Raw genomic sequence first — 25,541 nt, forward strand, 5'->3', positions numbered from 1 at the left:
GTGTAGGTCTTACTGTGTAAAGAAGCTGTCATTTTATGGTATATAAACTGTTCAACTGCATACTTTCCTGCTGATACACTGGTAATATTAAAACGTATCACAATGTAACCTGGGTTCAAGAATAAGTGAGATACATGTGATGGTTAGATGGGTACTGGTATGAAAATCATATTAAAACCGGATCTTTCCTGCAAAATGTAATGTGTTATTGTGGCTTTATGGTATGTATGTCAGCAAACATTCATTGGAATGATATAATGAAACGGAGAAGCGGAACACAGCAGAAAGAAGCCAAAAGTCCTTGTAGTAAGATATCCTTGTAATAAAATATCCAAACATAAAACAGCTCAGTTCATATGAAGGATGAGTACTCCGAGAACAGTTAAAAGCTTTTATTGGTAGCAATGAGTGAGCGCTTTCACCTATTACAGGCTTCTTCAGACTCAAGACAAGTTGTATTTAACAATCAATTAGTATATATACACAAAAAACAGGCGGGAAAAGCAATCATGAACTTCAATTAATTATAACTTGACAGTAATGTGCTGTTTAAAATACAATGGTTAGCATATCATAATATAAAAAATATATAAAAAATAATATACAAAATACAAAACTCTCAAAAACTGGTTAAAACTGTTCTATCTAAATATATATATGCCAAAATATATAAAAATGCTTATGTACTAAACAGACAACCACAGGAAGAATGAAAAATAAGCAACTACAACACCATAATAATATATATATATAAATATATAATAATTTAAAGTGCAATATATGCACAATATATTGCAGTAAACTTTCATATATAAACTTTTATGTATAAACTTTTAGTCTCCTCATTTTTAAAAATGGTTTGACTGATAGCTTTAGATTCAAGCTCGGGGGGTTATCAGATCTAAATCTCATGATCCAAAAATTCTCTCTTCCCTCTGTATGCGTCCTTATATCCCCTCCCCTACTACTGACATTAACTGTCTCTAGAATCCTAAAACTAAAGACATGTAGGGGGCCACACTCAAGTACATGTCTAGCTAGAGCATTGCTTTTGTGTGCCATCCTAATGCTATAAAGATGTTCTCTTATACGGTCCCTAAAGGTCCTGTTAGTCTTACCAACATAAAAGGAACAACAGATGGAACAACAGGCAAGATAAATAATATGACTAGACATACAATTTCCATGTGCCTTTAAAAAATATGAACGATTAGTGACTGGATGTATAAAAATAGAATTAGTGTTAATGTAATTACAAAAATTGCAATGTCCACAACTATGTGTCCCGCAAAGTGGAGCAGGAGGTGATGGATCTACAAGTCTCCTGTCGCATAGCAATCTTTTAAGATTTTTCTTGTTCCTATACCTAAATACTGGAGTGTCTCCTAAAGTGTTTCTAATATGGGGATCTGCCATAAGAACCTTCCAGTGTGTCTTAACAACATCCTGAATATCATGAACATCAGTGGTATAAAAAATAGAAAATCCTATGCAATACTGTTTGTTTTGTTTGTGCTGATTGATTAATGTCAATAAATTGCTCTGAAAAATATGGAGCAGCAGCACCTGTTCTAAGATCTGACATGGCATTAGTGCCTTTATGTATGTCATGTATTGTATAGCCTCGATATAATAATCTCTGGTGCAAAGCACTCATATCCTGATCAAAACCAGAGTCACTGGGATTATACCTAGAGGCTCTAGTAGCCTGTCCTTTAATGATGTTACGAAAAACATAAGGGGGATGCATGCTTAAACGATGTAGCAAAGTGTTCATGTGACAGGGCTTCCTATATACTCCTGTATTGATCATCCCACCAGGCAATTTTTCAACATAAATATCTAAAAAAGGTATCTTCGTAGTTGATATTTCGTGACTAAAACTCAAATATGTAGTAGATGTATTGATGGTATGAATGAAACTCAATAGTTCTTGATGGTCACCTTTCCACAAGAGAAATAAATCATCTACAAATCGCCTGTAAAATGAAACATGTTCAACAAAAGTTGGTAAACAAAACATGTATTCATATTCCCACTCTGCCATAAACAGATTGGCGTAGCTATTGGCACAAGAGGTGCCCATAGCGAAAACATCTCCCTTCAAAATAAAAGATGTTATTGGAGAGTACAAGATATAATAACGAGGTCAATAAACTAATTTTAGAATCACTGAAAGTAGACTCACGTATCAAATAACGTCTAACCATATCTATACCAACTTGATTAGGTATAACAGTAAATAGGGATTTCACATCCATGGTAACAAAAATATAGTCAGTATCTACAAGTTGCTCTCTCAAATGTTGGTAAAGGTCTAACAAAAACTGTCGTGTATCCTTTAGAGTATGGATATTACTGTCAACAATAGGTCTCAAGTTATTTTCTATGAAGATGGACACTGGTTCAGTTGCCCATCCCCTACCTGCCACTATCGGTCTCAAAGGTGGATCCAGTGAATCCTTATGTATTTTAGGAAGGCCATTAATTAACGGAATAGTAGGGTTAGGTACATCCAAAAATAAGAAAAGATTGTTATCTATCAAATTGCTATGTAACAGATTCAAAAGTTCTAAATGTACCCTATGTGAATAGAAAGGAACCAAATCTAAACCTATTGGCTGATAAAAACGTTCATCACTCAGCATGGAAAACATTTTATAAACATAGTGTTCAGTGTCCATGACTACTATACCACCTCCTTTATCAGCTGGCCTAATAGAAAGATCTCCGTCCTTACACAACTCTTTCAGAGCAACATTTTCTTGAAATGTGAGATTATATCTATTAAGGGGCCTTTTAGAATTGCTGTCTCTCATTCTATACAAATCATCCTCTACTAGTTTGGAAAAAGCAGCTAGCAAAGGATGAGGTTGGGGTGTAAAAATACTAGGACGATGGAATCTGGCATGTGTAGTGGAATCACTGTTATTGCTAAAAAACAACTTAAGGGACAAGTTCCGAACAAAACGTTTAAAATCCCGTAAAGTTTCTTCAAATACACTATGTGTAGTAGGTATGAAAGATAAACCCTTTAGCAGCACTGATCTCTCATAAGATGTTAATACATGGGATGAAAGGTTGAAAACTAAGTTTTCCCCTTCCCTTTGGCTTCCCACATTCTCTTGATGTTCCTGTTCGGGGGATACTCGACAGACAGTTTCCTTTTCTGTCTCCCCCTGCTCTGAGAACGTACCCTCCCTTCTCTTCGTTCTTCTCTGATAGGAAAAGGGTGTAATAAACTAAAAGCTGCAGTATTATTGTTATTGGGTGTAGTTATAATGGGTTGTTTTACTGAATGTGAAACTCCTGTATCAGGTGTCCTTACTTTATTCCTTACTACTGGTTCAGAGCTCCTAATATGACCATTGTCTAAATCATGTGATACAATAATAACATCTGACGTACAATTAGTCATGTTAGTTTTATCACAATTATTATTAGCACTGACTCCATGGTTACTGTTGTTAGAATCAGGAACTGATACAACATTCTCAGGACAATCAAGTTCCGATGGATTAGGAGGAATAGTCTCTTGTAATTGTGGGACCCCTTGTTGTCCCATACTGTTAACTTCTATAGAAGGCACATCAGAGTTGACAGTTGCCATTGACTGAGAATGGCCATGATTTATTTCAATAGTTCTATTAGCAACAGTCAAACGATTCTGTGCAACTGCAGGTCCAGTAGCCCTGGGCCAAGTAAAGATATTGCCTAAACGGAAATCTGTTATGTCCCGTTGCAATTTATTCCTTTTTTGAGAGAAAAGTTTCCTCTCATATACACTAACATTGTCCAATATACAAGTAAACCGAGCATCTAATACAGCATGTGGATATTTATCATATAAAGCTCTCTGTCTCTCTTCAATTTGTTCCCTCAATTCTTCTTCAAGGGGAGTGAAAAAATTGTTCAATAAATGCATATACTGCAAACTCACCTCAATATTGAGCTGCTGCCAACGATACAGCAACTCAGGATATATAGTGCCTGTCGTTGGCATTTTTAAAACACGGAGTCCTCTCGGTATAATCCGTCTCTGTGTGCATACATCAAAATGCATGCGTTGCGTTTTCATGCGTTTCAATTTAAAAAGGTCATTTTCTATGGCTTCCAAGTCGGCACATAATTCTTCTTTATTAAAGGACGTCTCGATAGAACTGACATCCTGTCCATTGTCTTCATAACACGCCAGAGGATTCTGGCATTCACGTAAACAATCTAAAAACCGTTCACCAACGGTTCTAGTAGTAACAGCAACAGTTCCAACATTAGCTGTACCAGTTCCGACATTAGCTGCACCAATTTCCGTGTTCCTTATAACGTACGGTAGCTCTATCGTCGTCGATAGCAATGCTCCTTCTGCCATGGCTCCAAATGTAAATATGACACAAAATAATCACAGGATAAAGTTGGAACTTGGAGTAAACCGCTTCTCCAAACAAGTGACGTGAATAAATGGAATGATATAATGAAACGGAGAAGCGGAACACAGCAGAAAGAAGCCAAAAGTCCTTGTAGTAAGATATCCTTGTAATAAAATATCCAAACATAAAACAGCTCAGTTCATATGAAGGATGAGTACTCCGAGAACAGTTAAAAGCTTTTATTGGTAGCAATGAGTGAGCGCTTTCACCTATTACAGGCTTCTTCAGACTCACGACAAGTTGTATTTAACAATCAATTAGTATATATACACAAAAAACAGGCGGGAAAAGCAATCATGAACTTCAATTAATTATAACTTGACAGTAATGTGCCAATAGCTACGCCAATCTGTTTATGGCAGAGTGGGAATATGAATACATGTTTTGTTTACCAACTTTTGTTGAACATGTTTCATTTTACAGGCGATTTGTAGATGATTTATTTCTCTTGTGGAAAGGTGACCATCAAGAACTATTGAGTTTCATTCATACCATCAATACATCTACTACATATTTGAGTTTTCGTCACGAAATATCAACTACGAAGATACCTTTTTTAGATATTTATGTTGAAAAATTGCCTGGTGGGATGATCAATACAGGAGTATATAGGAAGCCCTGTCACATGAACACTTTGCTACATCGTTTAAGCATGCATCCCCCTTATGTTTTTCGTAACATCATTAAAGGACAGGCTACTAGAGCCTCTAGGTATAATCCCAGTGACTCTGGTTTTGATCAGGATATGAGTGCTTTGCACCAGAGATTATTATATCGAGGCTATACAATACATGACATACATAAAGGCACTGATGCCATGTCAGATCTTAGACTAGGTGCTGCTGCTCCATATTTTTCAGAGCAATTTATTGACATTAATCAGTCAGCACAAACAAAACAAACAGTATTGCATAGGACGGCTTTTTCTATTTTTTATACTACTGATGTCCATGTTATTCAGGACGTAGTTAGGGACCATTGGAAGGTCCTTATGGCAGATCCCCATATCAAAAACACTTTGGGTGACACTCCAGTATTTAGGTACAGGAATAAGAAAAATCTCAAAAGATTGTTATGTGACAGGAGTACCACAGATGTATCACCTCCTGCACCACCTTGTGGGACACATAGTTGTGGACATTGCAATTTTTGTAATTACATTAACACTAATTCTATTTTTATACATCCAGTCACTAATCGTTCATATTTTTTAAAGGCACATGGAAATTGTATGTCTAGTCATATTATTTATCTTGCCTGTTGTTCCATCTGTTGTTCCTTTTATGTTGGTAAGACTAACAGGACCTTTAGGGACCGTATAAGAGAACATCTTTATAGCATTAGGATGGCACACAAAAGCAATGCTCTAGCTAGACATGTACTTGAGTGTGGCCCCCTACATGTCTTTAGTTTTAGGATTCTAGAGACAGTTAATGTCAGTAGTAGGGAGGGATATAAGGACGATACAGAGGGAAGAGAGAATTTTGGATCATGAGATTTAGATCTGATAACCCCCCGAGCTTGAATCTAAAGCTATCAGTCAAACCATTTTTAAAAATGAGGAGACTAAAAGTTTATACATAAAAGTTTATATATGAAAGTTTACTGCAATATATTGTGCATATATTGCACTTTAAATTATTATATATTTTTATATATATATTATTATGGTGTTGTAGTTGCTTATTTTTCATTCTTCCTGTGGTTGTCTGTTTAGTACATAAGCATTTTTATATATTTTGGCATATATATATTTAGATAGAACAGTTTTAACCAGTTTTTGAGAGTTTTGTATTTTGTATATTATTTTTTATATATTTTTTATATTATGATATGCTATCCATTGTATTTTAAACAGCACATTACTGTCAAGTTATAATTAATTGAAGTTCATGATTGCTTTTCCCGCCTGTTTTTTGTGTATATATACTAATTGATTGTTAAATACAACTTGTCTTGAGTCTGAAGAAGCCTGTAATAGGTGAAAGCGCTCACTCATTGCTACCAATAAAAGCTTTTAACTGTTCTCGGAGTACTCATCCTTCATATGAACTGAGCTGTTTTATGTTTGGATATTTTATTACAAGGATATCTTACTACAAGGACTTTTGGCTTCTTTCTGCTGTGTTCCGCTTCTCCGTTTCATTATATCATTCCATTTATTCACGTCACTTGTTTGGAGAAGCGGTTTACTCCAAGTTCCAACTTTATCCTGTGATTAAACATTCATTGGAAGTTGGATATGTAATAATTGAGGGCATTCATCAGTGGGAAGTATGACAGTGCATTATCAGGCTGAAGTTTTGTAAATAACTGTAAATTACCCAGTGTTACATATGCCAGCATGACTAATTATAATTTTGCAAATAAGCTTATGTCTTTTTTATGCAAGATGTTTGAATGTCAGACTGTTCTTCTGGCTGACCAAATCTACATGTTTTTTTTTAAGAGAATTCTGAATGTATGTTATGCCAGAGTCAGCTGACTTAGACGTGGTGTCATTGTGTGCAACAGCTGGGAGAACAGAATCCTCACTGCAGCTGTTTGTTTACTTTTGAAAGTCTGATATGAGAGTAAAATTCTCATAGCAGTTTCTTGTTACTTTAAAAAAAATGTACTATAAAAGCATGTTCTGAGTCAGTTGTTCAGTTGTTTTTTCCAGAGCTATCCAACAGTAGTAGTCCAGTGTTTACAGAGTAGTTGCTCCACTCGCTGAGGACAGACAACAGCCCAGAGTGTGGACATAATTCCTCATCTTGCCTTACAGAAGTAAGAGTACAATCTTGCCTTGCCAAGTTATTTAGATTAGATAGGGACAGTTAATCTTCAGAAAGTCAGGGAACTACAGCTAGTTAGAATTTTTTTAAATCAATGTGAAATCTGTCCTACAGTATTATTTAGATAGTTCCTGTGTATAAAACTCTGTTGTTTATTGGAATCAGTTATTCAATATATACATGTTTTAAATCCTTTTATTTATTTTTAAATATTTTACTACTTTTCATTGTGACTGGTTATTTAGTGAACACTTTTAATAACCTGAGAATGTGTATATCTATTGTGTTAACACCATGGCCACCCCAAAAAGCCTTACCGCTTGGGTTACATGCTACCATTTGTATCAGTATCTATTTAACCCAATTTAATTGAACACCCCTTTTGAAGGGTATTGTGGTATTTGACTGGTGGCAGTTGTTACCTTGTAATTTGGGCAAAGAAAAACAGCAGGTAAATCTGTGCCCATCTTCCCAAGAGTTTGTGTGAATATCAGACATTTAAGAGTGAGTGTGTCAGATACCTAGAACTGGGACACAGTGTTCTGCAGTGGTTAGTGTGTAGACTCATTTCAGGACTTGGAGTGAATCATATAGTCCAGGCCAAGGTTTTGGAACTTGTTCCCAGTGTACCTTTAGGGGGAATTTGTGTATTTCTATCCCTGCTTTTAGTGACACTCCCTTACTGTAGAAAGTGGTTTCATAGTTTCATAGCAAATTACTAGGCGACCTGCCTTAACAGGCCATTTCAAGCCTAGCCAATTTCTCTTCCAAAGGTGAGAATCAAACACTGTACCTTGTGTCTGTGAGTCAAATACCTTAACCATTATACCAACCTCCAACCCTGAGGATTGAGACTCCTTAGTTACTGCCCCGGGGTAAAGAGGGCTCATCACACCCACCTTAAACAGCATCATATCCCACAAGTTATCCCACACAGCTTAAATAAAAAAAAGCATTGTATCAGTATCAAAATTCTCTCTTCAGAAGAAACCCCAGGCAAAAGCCTCAACCTGGGCTTTGCTTATTACTGAACTCTCTGTGATGTCTCCAATATGGGCCAGTAATCAAGAAGCCTGAATTCTCACTGCTAGCACTGGAGAGGGACATTAATTTGGAATAAAAATGGATATACTCAGTATTTCCAGATGCAGCTTTCTCTGCATCAAACACAATTTCTCTTAACAGCACATAGGGGAACACACACAGTCTGGGATCTGGGCTTCTCTGACTGTCTCCCTCCCCATTAAGATTTTCCACTGGCACAGCTGTAGGGTTGAGTTCTCAGCTGAGTGTCCAAGACAAGACCTCCAGAACCCTCTCTGTGAAACAAGTGCTTTGTGTCCCTGCTCCAAGTAGCTGACACATACATAAAGTTTGAGATTTGATTTTCAGACACACACACACACACACACACACACACACACACACACACACACACACACACACACACACACACACACACACACACATACACACACACACACACACAAAAACACCTGGGAAAGGCTGGTGCAGATTAGCTGGCTATGCCGCCTTCTGCCCAGACTATAAGGTAGACACCAAGCACTCCAAAGCCAGCTATTCCAAGGTTTGTTCAAGGGTACCCAACTATACTGAATGAAATTACTATTAATACAAATGGTAATGTTGACCAAATAGCCAGGCTTTTAGGAGTGGTCACAGTGTCACCAAAAGATATAAGTACTCCCAAATGTTAAAATATTTTTTGAAGGGCTGGCCACAATGAAATGTTTAAATACATTTAATAATAAATAATAAAATAACATCAAACCACTAAATATCTATTTACAATAAACACCAGTGTTTCAGTCACAGGAAATATTAAAATAACACAGGTGGATAGATTCACACAGTTACAGAAAAACAATACTTAACTAATCTCACTATATCTTCCTGACTGATCTAAAGAATTATTATTCTCTGGTTACTTACTAGAGCAAGGCGAGATGAAGTAGGTGAGAGATCCTTCTTTGTCAGGTAACAAAAACAGAGTGCTGTGAGAATTCAGTCTCACCTAGTATTAAACATTACTGGTTCCCATGCAACCTCCATTGCTAGAAACTGCCAGGTTATAGCACCTGTGTGTCAATAATGCACACAGCCTTCCTTAGATCTGCTGCAGCTCCTGGAAGCCATAAAACAATTTCAAACCTCCACCCTTCCAGCCTAGCAATTAGTTCACCCCAATGACAATGCAGGAAGCTTCCTAGTACAGATGTTTTGTCTCTGTCTGCATTGGGAACTGTAAGATAACATCTTTATGGCCTAGGCCCAGGTAATTTATTTTTAAACTGATTTCAAGGTTTGAGATTAACCTCTTCTTTTCCAGTATCCAGTGTTAAAACATATACATTTAAACAATTACAATAATGCATGTATATTTCCTTTTCTGTCCAGCAGGGCACACTGCTTGTACATTTTTAACACAAACAGCTTTACAAATACATTTTCAATGCAAGCATCTGTACAAATCAGTTTGCTATACAAATAACATGTATTTCTTTACAAAATTCCCACTAGCTGTGCTGCCATATGCTACACATCCACTGCTCTACTTCTCCTGGCATAGCTGGCAACACCTCACATCATCACACTCTCATCTTTGGAAGCTAAGATACAAGAGGTACAGATGGGGATTGCAGATTTCTAAAAACAGGAAAATTCCCTACCTATATCAGCAGATGAAGAAAGTTAAAACAGTTGTTCAAATATTTAAAAAAATAACATTTGTGCCAAGTAAGTGATACAAAGGTATCGTGTCACTATTTTTGTAGATGATTCTGCTGTGTAATAAATAGACAGTGTGTCATATAACTATTACTAGCAGCACAAGTTATTTTTAAATCTCTTTTTTTATATTGTCATGCTTTTGCTACACACACACATTTCCTATTTCATTTGAGTTTCAAGTACATAAAGTTGTTTTGCTTTTTCTTATGGTTTGGCTACTTGTGGGAAAAAGGTTGTTTCATCAGCATCAGCTTCTTGTTATAACAGAGAGGATTAAGTGCACAGTTCTTGTTTGACATTTGACATTTTGTTTGAGTTCTTGAAAATGTCAGCAGCATTTGCCTTATCGGCTTCACTTCTGGTGTTTGTTACAGTGAGGTTGCTATCTAATAGAATTGAAGGAGGGACAGAAAGAGAGAGAAAATAGTTGAGCTGAAGTCATACAAGCATCATTCAGTGTTTTATGTAGCTGCATTTTCTGACCACTGGCAACCCTAAATATCAACCTCAGCTTAGGAATTTGTTTTCACATAATCTTCAGCACTACATAAAGTGGTGACACACCGAGTCGCCCTCATGATAAAAACTACCTTCTGGGGAAACGTCCCTTTTACTCTCTAAAATTAACATTTATAATCACTTTCTTAATAACCCTTTTGTTTCTCTCTGACCTGATGTCATTTCTCATTTAGTTATCACAGTCCTAGAAATATATGCATATCTTGTCACATACACACGTTTGTCTGTTGTCAGTTGATATTTTCTGGGCAAAGTCTCTATCTTGTCACAGTGAACCAGGCAGACCTTTCAACTCAGAAGCTCACTGAATGTAAGATTTCTTAGTAGGTAAGCTACTCACAGTATTAATAACCTGGTTAGATATAGACTGCTTAACCTAGTAATCTATTAAGTGATAGTCATGTGGTAGCTGCATGGGTGGTAGAGCATGGAGTAACATTGATTTTCTAATTAGAGTTGTTTTTTACCTTTCCCATACTGGTGAAACATTTATGTGGGTTGAATGGGTCTCCTGAGAGGTATTGAATGACTCTGTAAATTTAAGTGTTAGAATAAGTCAGCCAAGACTATTGTTATTATATTTAATTAGTAATACCTTTAAAAAGTTTGTAAAAAAATGGTATTTATTTACTTACCTGTTTGTTGCTGGTTGGCCTTGTCCCAATTTGCCTATGCCTGTTTTCAGGGGATAATTGAGCTGGTATTTATAAAAACAAGTGAACTTGGTGAGGTTACCAGTGAACTTCTTCTTGGTGTCCCATAGAGGGTATCTGTGTTCTGTATGTGGGGTACTAATGAAGACATCATATTAGAGGGTGAAAATTATATGGCAGCTCTACATGGTCCCCTTTGTTATGCAATGACAGGAAATTTTGGAGTCCACTCATTCTTCACTGTCATGACAGGTGGAAACTGAGTGTTTGAATAAGTTTTCCAAATCTGACACATTGATCAGACAAGGTGCTGGAGGGTGGAAGAAGGACTGGTAGAAAAACAGAGCTGTGGGTTTGCATGTTCATCACTCGAGTTGAATTCTGTGGCTTCTGGTGCTCATGAGTTATACACTGATGCAGCAAAGCAATTGCTGATACAGGGTGTGCTATAACTGCAGCTTAATTCAGTGTGATTAGGTTACCAGAGAAAGGATTGTTCTCTCAAAAGGTACTATCTGTCATTCCATATGCTACAAACATTGGTGAAGTTTGTTTAAAAATCCAAAGAGATTCACGTACTTGATTCCCAAATTTGGCACATCTGTGGCTTATATCAGTGATGTGTGTGGGGTGAGTTCCCTTAAGGATATTTTAATGGCAGTAATACATATGCCCTAGAGACATGGCTAATGACACCTATACAAAGCCCTTAGAACAAGTAGAGAATGCATACAACTCTGCTCTGATACAGACCTGCATAATTGTCAAATGTACACTCAGAGTGATGAAGACCTGCTTTGCATGTCTAGACACCCCTAGTGGTATGCTGCAGTATGCTCCAGAAGCCTGCAGTAATATATTCACCATTTGTGCAGTGTTATATAATGCATTGCTACACAAACAGGTACAGCAGGGCACTGCCTTCTGAGGACGGGATTTGCCAGAGCCAGTAGTGGAGGAGGGGCCTTGTGAGCAGTTTGTGGAGGGTTTGGTTGTAGGGGATGATCATGAGAGCCAGAGACAGGAGCAGTACTCAATAGGGTTGGCTGAGAGGCAGTGCCTGGTTCACAACCATGTGTCAAATTACAGATAAAAATGAACACGGATAAATACAAAACAATAACCAAGCTATGCTGTACACTGCATGGACTAGCCAAGTTGTAAATATGACTCAAGTTGCCTCAGTAACAGAGCACTGAGACAGGATACAGTTGTTATCATACACAAAAATGGGGAGGGACACTGTGAATGGAGTTGGTAATGGTCACTGGGACAGGGTCTAATGATGTGGGTGTGAGTGTGTGTGTCAGGGCTTAGAGAGTGCGATGAGCTTGGAAGACTATGCAGGTAGGGGGTGTCTTCAGTGTGGGGATGGTATTCAAAGATGGGAAGGGGTTGGACAGGCTATGTGCAGGTGGACACAGCCTCTGCAGATGTTGCCACACTTTGTATGTTTCCCTGTTTCTCTGTTTCTCTGCAGCAGTTCAAGGACACCCTCAGTAGGTATGTGTACTGACTGCATATGTCCTTATCCCCTCTGAGGAATATCACTGGCATAGTTAGCAGCTGGCAAAGGGGTGTTGTGCTTTGTGAGTGGGAATGGTGATCTGTGCAATAGGAATGCTTTACACAAGCACCACATATTCATGTGTGTCCACAAGCAAGCTGTAGTGTCCTTGACACTGGTAGTATACATGAAGAATGTGGCACTATGGGAACTTGATTGTGCCATAGCCACCCCACAGTGAGTTTTGCTACTGTAGGTGGATGATGGGCAACCATGTGAACGTCATTGTCCCTAGTGTGTGACTGCAGACAAGTCCCTTGAAGATTCAGACTCATGCTAGTATCCTTCAAAATTGTTACCTATATTTGTGAACCCCTCTCTAATATCAACATATAGCCCACATACACCACTGATCAGTTCAGAAGTGGCTATGATGGCACTGGCCTGTGCCTGAGGGATAGAGGGCAATGCAGCAACTTGGTCTGTTTTGTCAGTCAGTTCCTCTTCTACAGTGGTCCAATGGGAATGTGGGGTGAGTTGAACATGGAATGGGGCTGTGACAGTGGAATGGGAGGGTAATGTATCCACCACACTGCTGTGATGGACTCCACTGCATATGTACACCTGGTCCACATACTATGTCCCACGCCATCCCAGTTTTGGCTTTATAAATACATCTGAATGGCTACAGATTCCTGCACCTGTACCCCAACCATCTCCTCCATGGTGGTCTGTAGTAAGTGTTACCTATGTACCTGTCTGCATATTGCTGTTCCCCCACAAGAAAAAAGTTTCAAACAACAGGTATGTTAACAGCATGGCCATTATCCAGCAGTGAGTACATACTGGCCTTTGTAGACATTCAAACAAAAGGAGGATAAGGCTTACTGATAGGCATCCTTATATATGTTGTGTCACAGATGTAGTGGCCCACCAGATAATGTGGCATACTTTACTATCAGTCAGACAACCCACCGAGCCCACAACAACATGTTTCATATGCAGTATTCCTTAATCCATAAAATTGCTTTTAGAAACCCTGAAAAAAGACAGAACGAAAGACAGGCAGAAGCATTTAAAAAGTCAGTTCTCTCTCATATAGCCTATGCTTCCTGCCTTGATCAAAGATACTTTGTTCTGTAAACAGTAAATTACTGAGGAAGTAGGATGCAAAGCTCAATAACAAACCCTGTAATGGTCCCCACACCCTCTCAACAGTCAAATGAAGGGTAACATCCCCCATTACAAAAGCAGCAGCAGCAAAATGGACATATGTGTCACTGTTGCCTAGACACTTACCACTGCAGTTGTTGATCTGTTCATCCTCTAGAAGTCTCTAAATTCTTTTCTTGGTGAGTAGCAAATTTCCAGTGTGCAATGAGCACTACAATGGCTGTGGTAGCATTTTTATACAATTTCAAGGAGTGTGGCATGTCACTTATGCAAATGGGTCAATTAAAGTTAAAGGTCTCAGAATTGTACATTTTATGCAATGCATACCAGACTAAGAATGTGCAATAAAGCTCATACTTGACCACGTACATGCAAGAAAGATCACAAAGAGCATTGCACATGCCAGGGTGGGTAACTAACCCCTGCAGGGATGCTGGTGTGTTAAGCCATGCCACAGCCCCTAAAGGCACTGTTGAACAATCATGTAGTGAGATGTGGGTTCTAAAAGTTACATGCAAACTGACAATCATGACTTTCATACTCCAAACCACACCCTGGTATCTCATTTGTTCATGTGCTAGTATATGGTGACATTGCTCACTGTCACACTACCATGCTCTCCCTCATTGCCAGAACATGATATCTGCAACATGTTTCAAAACAAATGTGATATGATTTTCTTCAAGGCTGTGACCTGTGAAATGGCTATGGCTCAGAATGTGCAAAAAAGAGTCAACAATCATTCTTTAACATGCAGGTACCACAGGGTGCACCTAGAAAGGATTTCTTATGAGGGTCCTCAGTAGCAGGTGGATACCTGACACTGCCTTGCTAGGGTAGTTAATGATGTCACAGGCATCATTTCCATTGATGAGTAGAGCAGCCATCACTATACTAGCCTGAGGAAGTGTTACTTTGACCTTCTTCACCAACGAGAGGATGAGGTTAGGGAAAAGTACTCCAGAGTTCTGCAGTAAATACTCATAAAAGGTGCAGTCTACTTTACTTTAGCCTTAACTGCTCAGCCAAATGCAGGACATTTCATTCATGCACATTTTCCTTTTTTTATGTTTTTCATCATAGGAAGATTGAGGATTACTAGGTGAGAATTCAGAGGTGTATAGAAAGGATCTCCAGATGAAGGGCAATGTACATATTGGTATTATAACTGCATATATTTTTGACACCTTCAGAATTACATACTGTTAGATTATTACTAGCAGTGAAAACTGTGCATGTTGTTATTACTTGCTTCCTGACATACACAGACACACACACACTGGCATGCTCTGTGCTCTCCCATCCATCTTATGTCTGTAAAGCACCAATGCAATGTTGTCAAGGTACTGTTCACTGGACTGCCTGTGGTTGTCTTTCCAGAATGCCATGTGTCATAATCAACATCACACCTACATGTTTTTCCCCTATATTGCTATGTCCAGTGCCATAGTACGAGCATTCATACATAACACAGCAGTTTACAAGCCTTCCATAATGCATGCAGTGTCCTTTCCAAGCCCCCCTGTCAATGCTAGATACACCTGGCATATGCCGGGCATGTCTCAGAGGAACATACGCTAGTGTACTGGTGAATGGTATATATAATACTACATGACTGCCAACCAGTGTATCTGGCCCATGTTTATGCAACTGTTTTTATCATTTGTGCTTGTGTCCTCATGACATGATCCACATGTTGCCCTGCGGGCCTCTGTATGGTAGCACACGTCCACCACCATTTTGTGTGTCACTTGGCCAAATACCATTGCAGTAATTCAACAAAACGGTGAATAGCCAGCAGAAAAAGCAGCATTAAAATAAAATATTTTGTCAAAAACAGAGCAGCTGTTCCCCACTCTAATTCACTTACATTGCGGACAATGTCCACATTTCTTCATACAATAGGTTGATACATGTGAATTCCTCTGTGTGTACCCTCTGCACATATACAACTGCATTTATTACTAGTTTTAGTACAGACAGCATAGTAGTCTTGTGGGTTCTTAGTAAGAATTGGAATTTTATTAGGGAAGTTTGCAAAATAGTATCCAAATTAGGGGAACAACCTATTGTGGTACATAGAAGAAACAACAACTAGAAGGGTAAATTAGAGAGAAGGGTGATTCAATTAGAGCCAATAAGGTGTGGCATGAAGTAATGTGGACATTGTCTACAATGTAAGTGGATTAGTGTGGGGAACAGCTGTTATGTTTTGGACAAAATATTTTATTTTAATGGCGAGTTTAATTGCAGAACAACTGGGGTGATGTATTGCGCTTTATGCCAGGGGTGTAGCTCATTTATATAGGTAAAACTTGAATAGCCTTTAAGGTCTCGAATATATGAGCATGCATATGACATTAAAAAGAATAAAAATACAGGTGCCCTAGAAAGCATATTTTAGCTTACCCTGAACACTCCTTCACATTTGTTATTTTAGAAAAAGTGAATGCTAGGAAACGGGGGGGGGGGGGCTTGGCAAGTATGGCTAGAAATAAGGGAAATTGGCAGCTTTTTTTTTGATGCTTTAAAACCCCCAGAACTTAATGATAAATTTAATATAGCTTGTTTGTTGAGAATGAAAGCCCTTGAAAGCTGAGTATAGTACAGTGGTTATTACATCGGTCTTATATGCAGAAGGCTTTGTGTTCAGTTGCCAGTGGAGATGACATGGATTTTTTGTGTTTTTGGTGTTTATTTGTTTTTTAGGTTTTATTGTGTATCCTTGTATAATACTTGCAACACCTTGTTTAATTTATTATGATGGGGTAGGAAATGAATGAATTTATAAATATGCTTGATTCTAATTTTCAGCTATGGTTTATTAGCAATAGGTGTCCATTTAATTTTTAAATATTTTATTTATAAATAATTTATTGATGTATACTTGTTTTTAAGTAATTAAGAGTACATTTTATGTTTGTTAGATTGTAGGAGCTAAAGTTATAATATGTACTGTTTTTGAACATTGTCTCTCTAAATCTGGAGAAAAGGAAATATTGTGGTTTCAACAGAGGTTATTTAAGGGCTAAGTTGGGTGTAGTCTGTTTAGATTTATCTGAGGAAGTTTTGGATGTTACCAGGATGAAAGTGCTAGTACCTCACTTTATTTAATGATACTTTTTTATTGTTTTAAGTGTGAGTTTGTTACTAAACCTTCTAAAGGAACTTTTATCCATACTGGACTTGCTGCTGCCTTTTCTGCTGGTTGTTCACCATTTTGTTGGATTACTGGTTTGTCTCTTGTGTCTGTGGCTGGTTTACAAATACCACTGCATGAGAGATATCTCAGACCACTTTCCAAGGTCTCTGAGGTCATTCACTGTGTTACATGCTCTATTGTCCTCCTATATGCAAAAAGGGAACTGGGTAGCTATGATGACATCCTGCCCCTTGGGCCACATAGCCTGCAATAACAAATTTTGGCTTAGCAGATGTATTGCATCCCTACAGTTGTGTAAGATCTTACCATAACAGTAAATATCCTACTTCTCACTGTTGCAGCATTCGTTAACTTGGGATATCTATCTTCTGGTGCATTTTCCAAAGGTCTGGAGGATACTTGATCCATCCTGGAAGCTGCTACTTGCTCATCTAGTCTTTGTGACAGACTCTTTATTTCTTCTTGATTGTTTACCCTTGTTTTTTTTTTTTTTTCAGGAAATAATATACTTATAACCATGTAGAATAAGGCTTCACTTACAATTAGAAGTCAGTCATTAACTTTCTGCAAAATAATCTTGATATGTGCTTACATATGTACACGTATATAGGTGCATGATTAACAATCAAAATGCACAAACGTCAAAAGTAATCTGTTCAATGCCAGCATTTTGAATAATAATTAAAAAAAAAGCAACAATAAAAACAATAGCAATTGGAAAAGGACCGTGCACCCACCTTACTTATGTGTGTGCTAATGCTAACCCTAACTCATCCCCTGTCTCTAACCTTAATCCAATATCTTACCTTTGGAATACCCTTTCCATAACACTACAGCTACACAAGACAGCTTAGATACTCACAAAGCACACAGAAAAACACACACACACACACACACACACACACACACACACACACACACACACACACACACACACACACACACACATCCACACAGACACGTGCACACATGCACACCCCCATCCGTAATAAAAAAACACTTATCATCTGATTTGGAAGCACAAATTATCAACAACATAGCCATTTATTGAAAAGACAGACCATTTGTCTTTCCAATGTTTGAACAGGCTAGTAAGGACCTATATGTGTCTGCATGTGTATGTGTTCACACACACACACACACACACACACACACACACACACACATATATATATATATATATATATATATATATATATATATATATATATATATATATATATATATATACACACACACACACATATAGAGAGAGGGGGGGTTATGGATAGATACATAGTTACATGTGGGTGCATGTGTTTGAGAAAGGGTGCAGTACAAATAACCTGTGGTTACAATAATTAAGTGTTTTGAAGGTCAGTAGGTCATAATCTTTGTAAAAGAACTTATAATGCTTTGCATCCTTTCCAGTCGCCATCTTAAAACATTCCTTTTCTGCTGAGTATGACAGTTTCATCATCAGTTCTCTTATGACTGTGTAACATGGCTTGTAAAAAATATTTTGTTTGCCTGAGATAACCACACAAAATTCTCACAGACATGCACTATATGGAAAATAAATAAAAGCACACATTTGGGGGTACCACACAGCAGAGGCTGGCTTTTTTTATCATAAAACAAATATAGACAGGCCAGAACAGGTTCCAACAGTAGGAGGCCTCTTTACAAACTATGTCTTGAGAATACATGTGTTGCTGTTGCACAAACAAAAGACAGTCATCAAACTTAACAATACTTTATTGCAAACTTGTCCAAAGAACACTGTTTAGATTAAGAGCAAATCTCAGGCTAATAAGCAAAATTCATCAAATTTTACCTCCGGTTTGGATTGGCCCCCATATCGCTGATGACAGAGGCAGATAGTAATGCTGAAACTAACATACCCCCCACGCATATCCTCTAGAAACATCCTAACTAACAAACCCCCTCCTAATAAATGCCCATGATACATAGGGACACAATTGGGTTGTATTGCACAGCTAGTCTTATAAAGGCCCAGGTGGTCATTAGACTAACATATAACTGCACAATTCATAAACAGCATTTCCTGTTCTCTACTTAATGAGTCAAATATTAGGCAATAGTTGTATCACATTCACATTATTGAACATTCTGAGGCACCTGATGCTGCTCTATGGATTCACAGAGCCATTTCTAATTTACCTATCAGAAACAAATGCAGAAACTTACTTGTGCGTTAACTGAGAGCCCAGGAAAGTGCCGGTCATTTTGTTGGGCTACTAGAGCACTTTTCTTTAACATTGCTTAATCTTTCTATATCATGCAACACTAAATCCTTTTAGGAGAAATTAAGCCAGATTTGAGGCAATTGGGTTTCAGGAGCTGTCAGTAATCTTTTTCAGGGATTGGGTAGGAATAGCTTAAGGGAAAATTCTGCAAGAAAGGAAGCTCTTTCAGGTTGTGATCCACCAAAGGGAATGGAAAATGACCAGATGAGAAAGTTAATTAAGGATCCAGAGAGCATGGATATCAGGAGAAGTGATCTCTTGCTATAACAGTACACGACCTTCAGTTCTCAGTCAGACATTCAGCAGTCTGCCAAAAAGCATGAACTTAGCCACTAGAGTGGTTTGTTTGTAATCAGAAAACCAAACTCCACATCTCAGGTTAAATTCAGACTTTTTTAAATTCTTTTTTCCTCTGTGGAAGCACGATCATCTTGTGGTGGCGGGTGGTGCTCCTCCTCAATTTCTGGGTCTCCCTTTCAGGTATAATCCTCCCTCCACAATTGAAGACTACCAGCCCTCTCATACTGAGCATACAACTTAATTCTACAAATTGGGTTTCAGGGTCTCGAGAGGCAGTCAGAGCCTTCAGTGCAGTGTTACAAATGGTGCTCACAGCTTACGTCTTAACTATGCCGTAATTACTGCTGGAGTGCTGGAATGTCACTCAGGAGTAGACTTGCTTATGACTTATGTGAAGCCATCTCCCAATCTCCGCAGGAAGTGTGTCCCTCCTCCAGCCCACTCTTCTCTCCTGTATGCTAGCATCCCTTGTCATTCAGTTCCCAGTCTGCCCTGGCAACTGTGATTTAAGACGCATCCAAAACAAGCATCCACATCCTGCCCCCAGAAAAAGGTGAGCAGATATAAGCCTCATCAGTCCCCCCCCCCACACACACACTTCCAACTGACTTTTCCAAGAGCTGAGTCAATAGTTGAACCCAAATCATGTGTGTTACAGTAAGGGCTTCATCTTTCTACACATCACAGAAAGCTAGCTTTGCAGTGATTAAGACATTAAGCTTAATGGTTATAACACTGTAGCACCAAAGCAGCTATTTTAGTTGCCTGGGAAACACTGTGCGACAAAAAGAGTAATATTTCCTTGGTTTATCCAAAAAATACATGAAATAAACATGTGTGATCCACAGCCAGACAGATTCACTGCACAACTTACTCTGAATGAGTGAGAGAAACTAATGTACCAATAAATGTTATTAAAACATACCTTAGAGAGATCAACTAGTGTATTTGCCTGATCACTTAGCTTTCTCTGCTCCATCTTTACACTGCGTAACCTGCAAAGAGAGAAACAAGTACAGCTGTCAGGGATTCAAACAGTACATCAATTTATTTATATAGAAATGTAAAATGCTTTTCGAACTAAGTACTATTCAGAATTAAATATTAATAAATGGTATCTTGCATTGGCAGCTAACAAAAGTAATTGCACATACACAGACACGAACGAACACGCACACACACACACACACACACACACACACACACACACACACACACACAAGCACACGCACAGACACAATATATATATATATATATATGGATCTCTATCAGTTGATCAAGTTTTCAGAAACTTGAAATTCATACCAGCAAGATGATATGATCGAATTTCTGAAAACTCGAAGCTTTTGAATGGAGAGTGCAGTACAGTGAGAATCTGGAAATTTACTGTTTTCCCCAATGTAGTATGATATCAGAGTTGGTATTAATTTTCAGGGGGTGTGGGGGGCTGCAAAAATAAAAAAAGATAGATTTTTTGTTTAATGTTCGAGTTTAAGGAAATTCAATCATATAGTTTTGCCAATATGAATTTGGAGTTTCTGAAAACTTGATCAACTGACATAGATCTACATATATACATGGTTTCACTTTGAAAGCTGGAAATACTGAAATGTTGAATTTCAGTATCTTGAGACCATAACATCAGAATTTCAGAATATCAAGGATGTGAGGCTTCTGGCTTTTTGGATTTTAAGCAGGATACATTTTATAAAGTTGCCACAAGAATAACTAGCTTGTGATGGCCAAGCGTTTATAGCAGTGTCACGGTTTGATCCTTCAATGTCAGCTCTTCTTATTATTGTAAATCAGAATTCACCAAGTTTTAGATTTTTCACCCACTAATAGGGAATACGAGCTCTAGTTTAGACTGTCATGTGGCAATTTGATTTTTCCCTACTGATGATGAGCCGTTGCTCTGCATTTATAGATACACATATATAAATATTTCAATGAAAATCACAACATCAAAGCACATTTGATCTATCTATACAGACTGAAAGGAAAACATAAAAAAAAAAAAAAAAAACAAGGGCCAAGTCTCCTGCACCTCCACTACAACTTATATATACCAATTCTGAGATTGAACAACACTGGGGAAAGGGCAAATTCTCAGTTTCGACTGTACTATGACCTCCCACTAAATAATGCTTGCACACTGTGATCACATGAGAGGGTTTCACATACATTTAAATGTACATATACATGCACATATACCCATCCCATAGACTCTGGGTAAAGAATGCAATAAAAACATATATCTGATAGACTATGTACATACTTTTTTGCTTATCTACACTCTTGATATGTCATAAGCACTTATCTGAACTCTCGGTGTATTATCATTCCTTTAATTTACATGCTTAACATGGAATTAAAACTACTAAAATTCTCCTACCACCATATCTATACTGAACACTAAAATGTAAAGTTTATATACTGCTCAGATAAAAAACAGACAACCACATAAACTACCCCAACCCACCTACAACTCCCTAAATCCAAACTAACATTCATAGGTTCATAGGTAGGTACTAGGCTATCGGCCCAAGGGCCTATGTAAGCCTAGCCAACAAGGTTCCCTGGCTTACGCCACCCAAGAAAGTTATTTTCCTCTGCCACTGTCGAGCAGTTGGTTTAGAACTGCTAACTATAATAAATGATTATTAAACTGAAACACACCCGGAATTTCTTATTCATTACAATGTAAAAAAAAAAAAGTCACAATATGTTATGGTACATGGTGTTCTGGCTCCACCCACTCTTTCACTCTGACTGCTGAATGGCTAAACCTGAGGAGGGAAATCAGCAGTCAGAGTGAAGCTTTCTTCAGGACTTTCTTGCCCATAGAAAGAGAGAAGAGCCTAACAATCCTGAGCTAGCCAAAATCAAAAAGATAAAATATAAAGTAGAAACCAACATAAGCCTACTTTATATCTCAACTAGTGGCTTGTTTTTGCAAGAATTTGTTCTCCCCTAACAGAGACCTGCAAAACCTATACAGCCTTAGAAATCCATGTTTGAGGCTCAAATAACCCATGGCAAGAATAAATAAACACACCCTGAACTGCAGCACACTCCTGACCAGATAAAAAGGCATTTCCTCATGCCTTAGTAGTAAGTCCACCCAAACATTATTCAAACAAATCAAGCTCCAAGCAATTATAGTCACCCCTGACCCTTCTGAGTTACTCCTGCTAAAAACATGGACCAGCACTTTCTCACAACTTTTGTAGCCAGCCTAATTGAGATGGGTATCTTTAGACAGTGAAATAATCGTTTCATGCTGTCTGATCATCTATTACTCAAACAGCATAACACACTAGGTGAGAGATGTAAATATATAATGTCTTTGGAGGGAAAAACTCAAAGACAAAAAACAGTTAGCAGTACACCACACATAATACCTCTTTAAGGCCATCACAATACACCTAATCAATCATATGTTGAAATTCTAAAGATTAAACTGTTTAAACCTCAAAGACTCCTTCAAAATGCAACATAGGCACAAGGCATAATAATTAATTAAGCCTACCTCCTCATACAGCACAAGGAGTATCAGAGTCACGGATGATGACCCCATAAAACAGACATCTACCCAAACAAACATTCTTGCTATAGGTGACTCCATTGTAAGACATGCAGATGTACTTGTTACCGAGCTGAGCAAGGAAAGCATCATGGTTAGCTGCTTGTATGGAGCCAGGATCCGTAAAATCACACATGCACTCCATGTATACCAGTATGACTGTCATAGTACATGTGGGTGCCAAGGACTTGAGATGTACCTGTCTGGACTATATGATTGAGCTCTCAGACTATGTGCCCCAAGCAGGTATGCGCCTATAATTGAGCAGCATTCTACCCTCTTCGAGGATGCTGTTGGAATGTGAGCAAAAATACTTGACTTCAATAACTGGCTTAGGTTTTAGTATCATTTGAAGGGGGTCAAATATTTGTCAGCCTGAGATGATATGATCAACAGACCATGCCTTGCCGGGGATGGCCTGCTTATGCCCCCTCTAGGTTTTGATTATTGGCAATGACATTTCCCACCCCCATAGTACCTTTTTTAGGCAATGCCAACCTAATAAACTTATCAACATAATGAAGCAATCAAAGAAAAATATGAAGGTGTTACTGATAAATGTTAGGAGCCTAAACAAGAAACTCTACACCATACAAGTCTTTCTTAATCTGAAGGTAATGCATGTCTGTGTAGTAACTGTCACATGGTTTAAAATGGTGGTGATCACTCTGGCTGTGCAGGGCTATAATGCCTTCTACAGATTTAGATCAGCTACAGCACAGGAGGGAATAAAGGTGTCTCAATCTTCATCTAGAAAAGACTCTCATCAAGGCTATTAAAGCAGCATGATGCAACAGGGCTCCATCATGTCCAAATAACCATTACAAAGGTCCCATACCATATATTAGCAAGCTATAGAACTCCTTCTATGACAAAAGAAAGCCACAATGCCCATCTACAGGAAATAGAATTAATAAGTATTAAATCAAATGCCATTTTCCTTGGTGATCTAAACTATCCAACTATAAAATGGGAAACCTACACCACCACTAGTGCACAAGCACAGATATTCATGGACTTTTTCAATACAAATGCCCTGGAGCAATTAGTCAAAGTGTCAACTAAATGGAACAAAATCTTGGATCTTATCCTTACTAATATGTGGACATCTTGCATATCTTCATCACTTGTTAGGTCTCACCATAAAGCAGTCTCCTTCAAAATAAAACTGAAACCACTGTCCCATTCCATCCAATGTACCTTTAGAAATTTCTCTAAGACAAACTCCCTGCTCCTGAGTGATACATTAGCAATCGTCAGATTCCCACAAAACCCAGTTGACTTTGCTGAATACACAGAAATGTACATCGCCACATTATACTAGCATGTAAACAGCTGTACAGCTGTGTAGATGCAACTATACCCTGTAGAAACAAGCTTTACAATAAAAGGAAGGAAATTTAAACCAAAAGTAAGAAGAGTAAGTTCCAGAATGATAGCGCTGATAGAGCCCTCATTACTGAAACAAACAAGCTACTCAACAGCTTAATAAAATCCACCAATGCCAAATCTGAGGGTAAAACAGCTAGCCAAGTCATAGACAATCACAGTCTTTTTTATATATCTTTGTAAACTCAGAAGCACAATGCAGAAATTCACTGAGCTGATTGTGAATGATGTTACCTGCAATGAGGCTGAAGATAAAGTCAACATGCAGGTTGATAAATTCAGCTTAAACTTTACCTCTCTCATCCCTCCCTTTTTCCCACAAAATATAGCTGTAACTGATTTGCCTCCAAATATCACAAAAGACCTAGTCCTAAAGGCACTCAAGCTAAAAATACTGCCTGACGGGTCCTGACAATATCTTTGGATGCATCTTAAATAGCATAAAGCATGATTTAGCCACACCCCTAACAGCAACTTTCAGTTTCAGCCTCCATACAAGGTTTGTATGAAATGAATGGCAAAGAGGTGCAGTCATTGCCCTGCATAAGGGAGGAGCTTCCACAGACCCGGGCAATTACAGACTCATATGTCTGACCAGCATCATATGCAAAGCCATAGTAAGACTTACAATGGAACAAAGCAATAAGGACATAGGGAACCTCCAAATACTGGGACCATCTCAGCTTGGAATCAAGGGCAAGTCATGCTTACTCAGCCTGTTGGGCTTTTTTGAAAAGATCATTAAAGCAATAAATGAAGCTAAAATGGTACACACCACATACCTCAATATGGCCAAAGCATTTGACACAATTCTTCACTTAATATAGTAGGAAGGCTAAATAAATGGGAATAACTTCCCACATTACCTGCTAGAATGCCAACTGGCTCTCAGATAGGATACAGAAGATCAAAATAGGGGATGCTAACTCCACAGAGAGACCAGTCACCAGTGGAGTTCCCAGGGTTGAATGTTGGGAACTCTCCCACTTGGCTTATTTTTCTCTGAAGTAAAAGCTAATAGTAAAGAGCTCTGGCTGACAAAGTTTG

General features: G+C 38.2%; 1 protein-coding gene across 1 annotated transcript in view; it reads right to left on the reverse strand.

The window, feature by feature from the left end:
• The window catches only part of KCNN3 (potassium calcium-activated channel subfamily N member 3), a 2,562,115-nt gene that overhangs the window by 153,236 nt on the left and 2,383,338 nt on the right, over nt 1-25,541 (reverse strand). The window contains exon 7 of the mRNA XM_044080129.1: nt 20,445-20,514. Coding sequence (XP_043936064.1) covers nt 20,445-20,514 — 70 coding nt within the window. The remainder of the gene's footprint in view (nt 1-20,444; nt 20,515-25,541) is intronic.

The sequence above is a fragment of the Protopterus annectens genome, chromosome 8.part0 (assembly GCF_019279795.1).
Source record: "Protopterus annectens isolate FY-2018-M chromosome 8.part0, PAN1.0, whole genome shotgun sequence".
NCBI lineage: Eukaryota > Metazoa > Chordata > Ceratodontiformes > Protopteridae > Protopterus > Protopterus annectens.